At 41.0% G+C, this 5,430-nt stretch overlaps 1 protein-coding gene across 1 annotated transcript; it reads left to right on the top strand.

Moving 5' to 3' along the window:
* Positions 1-1,646: 1,646 nt before the first annotated feature.
* Positions 1,647-3,421, top strand: hcrt (hypocretin (orexin) neuropeptide precursor). Its single transcript, XM_030057047.1, has 2 exons — positions 1,647-1,709; positions 3,053-3,421. The coding sequence occupies exons 1-2, from the start codon at positions 1,653-1,655 to the stop codon at positions 3,419-3,421; spliced, it is 426 nt and encodes a 141-aa protein (XP_029912907.1). The 5' UTR covers positions 1,647-1,652.
* Positions 3,422-5,430: the final 2,009 nt, after the last annotated feature.

The following is a 5,430-nucleotide window of genomic DNA, read 5'->3' on the forward strand; positions in this document are numbered from 1 at the left end:
TAGACCCATGAGAGGCCGAGGGTCCAAGGTCAACAGAGAAATGGTACTGCTGTCAAACACCTACACAAAAAAAACAAAAACAAAGTGAATATAGCTGTATACTGTATGTAAAATGTACGAAGGGAACATATATTGCTGTGATAATTCTCGCAGACAGATTGATATTATGATAATTGTTGTTAGTTCTAATTCTTTTATAAACATTACTTCGACATATACAGTGACTTGACGCTTGGTGCTGTGTGGTGCAGCACAGGACAGCGTGTGCGTGTGTGTGTGTGTGTGTGTGTGTGTGTGTGTGTGTGGGACCGGAATGAGGTTACGAGTTAGCACCGCAAGATGAGGTTCAACCAGTACCTGACTTGTGTTTCACTGCAAAGTGAGTGTGGATTCTGTAAGAGCTCCTTTAAGTGGCCCATTAAAACCGGCTTCATTGTTTATCCTGCCTCCTCTCCTTCTTTGCACTTTAATGACTGCTCCTCTTCCCCAGCAGAAGGTGTGTGTGTGTGAGGGGGGGGTCCATGTGAATGCGTTTTACAGTGATTTTAAACATACACTTACATGGCAATTTGAATCGAATCTATACAAGCAGCACCTGCACTGATATTGTCTTGATTTTACAATATCTTTTAGTTATACAGCACACTGAATAAATGACTGACGTAAACTGCAAGGGCTTTTTTTTATTTATTTATTTATTTTTTTTATTGCAGTCAATCAACCATTGCAGTCAATCAGCTGCTCTTTGTTTTTTTTAAAGCCTTATTGATCACTGCTCATGCATTACGGTGCGCTGTTTATTCATCTGATGTTTGTTTCTTCCTTGATCAATATATCTCAATTACTCCATTTATTTTTGACAGGAAGAGGTGCATTATTGAGGTAATGCAACCCATTGTCCATGAGGTGGCAACAAATATTCAGTAACTGGCTGTGAGGGAAGGGAATGGATATGGATATGTGATGATGATCGATAACTTTTGCTTAACTTGTGCCCATAACATGTAGTTTCGATTTTTTTATTTTATTTTTTTTAATCCTCATTTGGTTTTATTAATGAGTATTCCTTCAGTCTACCATCCACCAAATGAAGCAGCTTGTGTATGCGGGAGTAAGCAAATGCACACGCCATTGTTTGTGTGTGAGTATGACACCTTTTTTGTGACCACAAACAGGACAATAGTTACAACACCTCATTAGTCCGGCTTGAATGAGTCTGTCATTAAAACTGGGAAAGGGCATCTTGGCTTTGTTTTGTTTTTTTTTGTCTTTTGTGTAATATTATGGAAGTCATAGGACACATTGGCTAATTGACTTCTTTTTCCTACCTCTCATCATTATGGCATGTCTTAACAAACCTTTGGCTTTTAACCACAAAGACATGCCAATAGTTTGTTAAAGGTCCACAGGCGTGCCCTGGAGATGATCAGTGCAGGGGACTAATTAATGGCAGCAGACAAGACATGAATCCATCAACTGAGCAGGAAGCAGAAACAAGAGCATTTGTGGATTTGTGTTATCTTTGTTTGCATCGATGACGTGTGCACGAGATGCGGGGTTGGTTGGTGTGGACGACCTGGGACAATATAAAAGACACCTGGTCTCTCCCTGGTAGAGGTAGGGGCATCAGAAGACCGCCACACAAGCAGAAGATGATGTGGTTCTCCACCAAGTTGCAGAAAGCTGCTGCGATGGACATGTGCAACAGGGTGAGGCAACTTATGTTTCACCGGCATCCTCTTTGTTTCCTTTGGCATCATTCTGCTTGAAATGAATGTACTGCTGAGTGTTAATGTAATTGAGCTGTGTTTGATAGTGCATTGTTGAAAGTATGGATAAATGCATATTTTTTAATTCAACATTCTTCCTTAAACCTATCTTACAGCTAAATGTTTAATCACATTTCTCTTTTCTAGCTTACTTCTCCAGAATGAAGGCAGAAAAAGAGGTTCATTTAACATGGGTTGATATAAATTTAAATTTAAATTTATGTATTGGATGCCAAAAGTTAGGAAATGTACTGTACTTGAAATATTTACAGCTGAGTGTCTTAATTTTAAATGCCACCAAATGATTTGTTTAGGGTTGTTAGATAACGGGCTAAACATCATTGGTTGGATACGCGGAACATGTGCTTTACATTCTTGAATATATGGGAATAATTCACTGTTAGAGCATATTTTTATGTCTAATCCCACTTTGTTTAGAGGTTAAGCTTTTGTAGTGTATACACAGAGTAAATGTAAATCATCTCATTAGAGATTCAGTGAGCTTTTTCCTACATTTGCATAGATAACTGTGTGGACAGGCAATTAATGTACTGTTATCGCAGCAACTGATGATGCTGATAGTGTATTCAGGCTTGGTTCTGTTCTTGATGACAGATTATGAACAAGAAAAATACAATTATCTTAACTAGCCAGGGTGTGGGTGTGGTGTCACAGTGAGTGCAGCCAAAAAGGACACAAAAGTAGCCGCAAAGACAAAATTAATCTTGTGCGCTTTTGTGCACAGCTTAAATATTGATATCATATATATCAGCCGACAGATATTGCTGGCTGATAGTAGCTCATCACAGATATAGTGATATTGGCATATATGTTAATAAGTTAATAAGTTAATTTATTAAAGTTTACTGTTCAACAGTAAAATATCAAGTCTTTATTAAACTTTATTAAAACTATTGACTACCAAATTTGAGGATTTCTTGCTACAAATGTGTTTTATAAATTCATTAAAATACACATACACATTTTTCATCTCCAAAATATGAATATTTGTATCAGTCCAAAAAATCCAGTACCGGTTGGGCTCTACTTTTTAAGAAGCCAAACAGACACTCTGTGCTTTTGAAATGATTTTCAGCATTTTCAGCAACTTAGGACATTTACTAATGTCCACTGTAAGGTATAATCCTATCAGTTATTGTATAATTATAGTGCTTATTTTCTAACATTGTAATGATCATTGCCACTCCTGGCTCCAGTGTGCTTTTTTCATGTCTGATGACATCATATCCACTGGGTGTAAACTGACCTCTTTGGTCCCACAGAAACTCCTGCTGCTGGTTTTGATGTTGCTGGTGTCTCATCTGGCCTGTGATGCTCACAGCCTGTCCGAGTGCTGCAGACAGTCATCCCGCTCCTGTCGCCTCTATGTGTTGCTGTGCCGCTCTGGCAGCGGGGCCCCGGGTCAACCACCCCTCACTGCTGATGCTGCCGCTGGCATCCTCACCCTGGGCAAACGGAAAGGAGAGGAGACTCACCTCCAGAGACGCCTGCACCAGCTCCTCCACGGCTCCAAGAACCAGGCAGCAGGGATCTTGACTATGGGGAAGAGGACTGAAGAGGGGGCTCGAGTGCAGTACCTGGACTGGATGGCACCAGCAGACACGGCCTCTACCACATCCCTGCCTGTTTGAAAAAAAAAAAAAAACATTATGGCATGAGTACACTGTGACTCTTTTAACTGTGTGTAGAAAAGCACTCATTTTGGTGAGTGGTGCACATCATACTATATATATTATCTCTTATTTTGCATATATGTTTTGAACTGCGGCAGTTTGGATTTGTCCGTTTGAGGAATTTTCTTGTGCCAGGTTTAGCTTTTTTTCCCTCACATGTTGCAGAATATCATGGAGGAGTGTAATATTGTACATATGAAAGGCCTTGTGGTGTAATAAAAAAAAATGACAGTGCTGACAGCATTTGTTAGAAGTGGGTTTTTTGAATAAGTCCTTTTAGGGTAAAATGTCATTTGAAGAGTGGAGAGCACTCTCAACCCAAGCAATAATTATCATATAAAAAAAAATTTTAAAAAAAATGAAAAATATGCTGGTTGCAATGAGTTTAATAAGGCTAAAAGCAAACGAATTGCCAGAAGGCTGTCTGTATACACAGTATACCCCACAAACTAACACATGTAACTGAAATATAGCTGAATGTGACTGGCTGTTAAATATGGCAGCACCTGGATCACTCATGACATCGCTTACAGACATGGCCCCTTCTTCAAACAGTGCTTGTATAAGGCAAGGGAATAACTCCAGCTCAGTGTTCAAATAGAAACAAAAAAATAAAACATAAGCCTCAAGCCGGTAATTAAAAATTGACTGCAATATTTCAATTAAAAAAACAAAACAAAAACAAAAACACCACCAACAACAAAAAACGCAATGTTATAAATGCTATCAAAATTCAAATCAGGAATACATAAGGGATAACAGTTCATGCAAAGACTGAACTGCAGCATGGTTTCAGTGGATGTGTGGGTGTGTGCATCCAGCTTGACTCTCCTACATATGGAACCTGGAGGAAAGCCTAATTATAGGTAAACTGAAAAGGAAAAAAACATCATAAAAGGACAAAGTGTTTGTGTCCTCATTTAGAAGTGCTCTCGGAGTGTTTTTGTGCGTGCGTGTTGTACAGTACATGTGTGGGTGCATGTGTCTGTATAAGTGGCGGAGAAGATTGCAGCATTGTTGCAGATATTTCAGCACGAGTAGCAGGGTAGTTATTGAGCTCATTCTTCAAGCGGCCGACCCGGGTTCAAGCCCCACGTCAGCAGGTGTGCTGAAGCATCCTTGAGCAAAACAGTGAAAACCGAATTTCCTTTCAGAAAGATTAATCACCTTCAACCTCCTCCTCTGACGAAGGCCACCGTGAATAGTGCTACTCCTCACATGCTGTAGCACGGTGATGGGTTGGAGCGTGCGGCAGGAGGGAGGAGCAACGTGTTGCATCTCTTAGTAAGGTGAAATCAGAAAAGGGTGCTGAGAGAGAGAGAGAGAGAGAGTTAGAGAGAGAGAGAAGACAGAGACTGTGAGCGCTCATTAATTCACTGAAGAGCAGAAAGGAGGAGGTTGCAGGCTTCGAGCAATGTGTTGCATCTCCTAGTAAGGTGAAATCCGAAAAAGGTTCATAGACAGATAGACGACAGAGACCGTGAGCATGCATCAACTCATTAAGGAGTAGAAAGGAGGAGCTTTGTTTGACAGAGAGAGAGAGAGACAATGAGAAAGAGACAGAGTGAGTGAGAGAGAGAGAGAGAGAGAGAGGACGGTAAGGGGGGCAGAGGGACTCAGAGATGCCAGAAACACGTGTAGCATGGAGAGTGGAGTCAGACTGACTGAGAATAAGCTGAGACTTCACCCTGATTCTGGAGAGTGGCGAAGCTAAAAACTCCTGATTCAACACCGGGGAAAAGAAGCTTTGAAGAACCACAACACCTCCAAGGTCTCTTCCAAGGAAGGAGTCGGTTCGCACCTGCCTGCCTGCGATAAAAGCCAGTGGTTTTCCACAAGGCAACCCAGAGCAGAAACCACCCGTGGAAGTGTTAAAGACGAGCCCCAGGAGACGCACAGTGGTCTCTTTCAGGTCCTCTGTGGGGAATGTCTGCAGAGTCAGCAGTGTCCTCATAATCTTGGGCAAG

The sequence above is a fragment of the Myripristis murdjan genome, chromosome 8, assembly GCF_902150065.1.
Source record: "Myripristis murdjan chromosome 8, fMyrMur1.1, whole genome shotgun sequence".
Classification (NCBI taxonomy): Eukaryota; Metazoa; Chordata; class Actinopteri; order Holocentriformes; family Holocentridae; genus Myripristis; species Myripristis murdjan.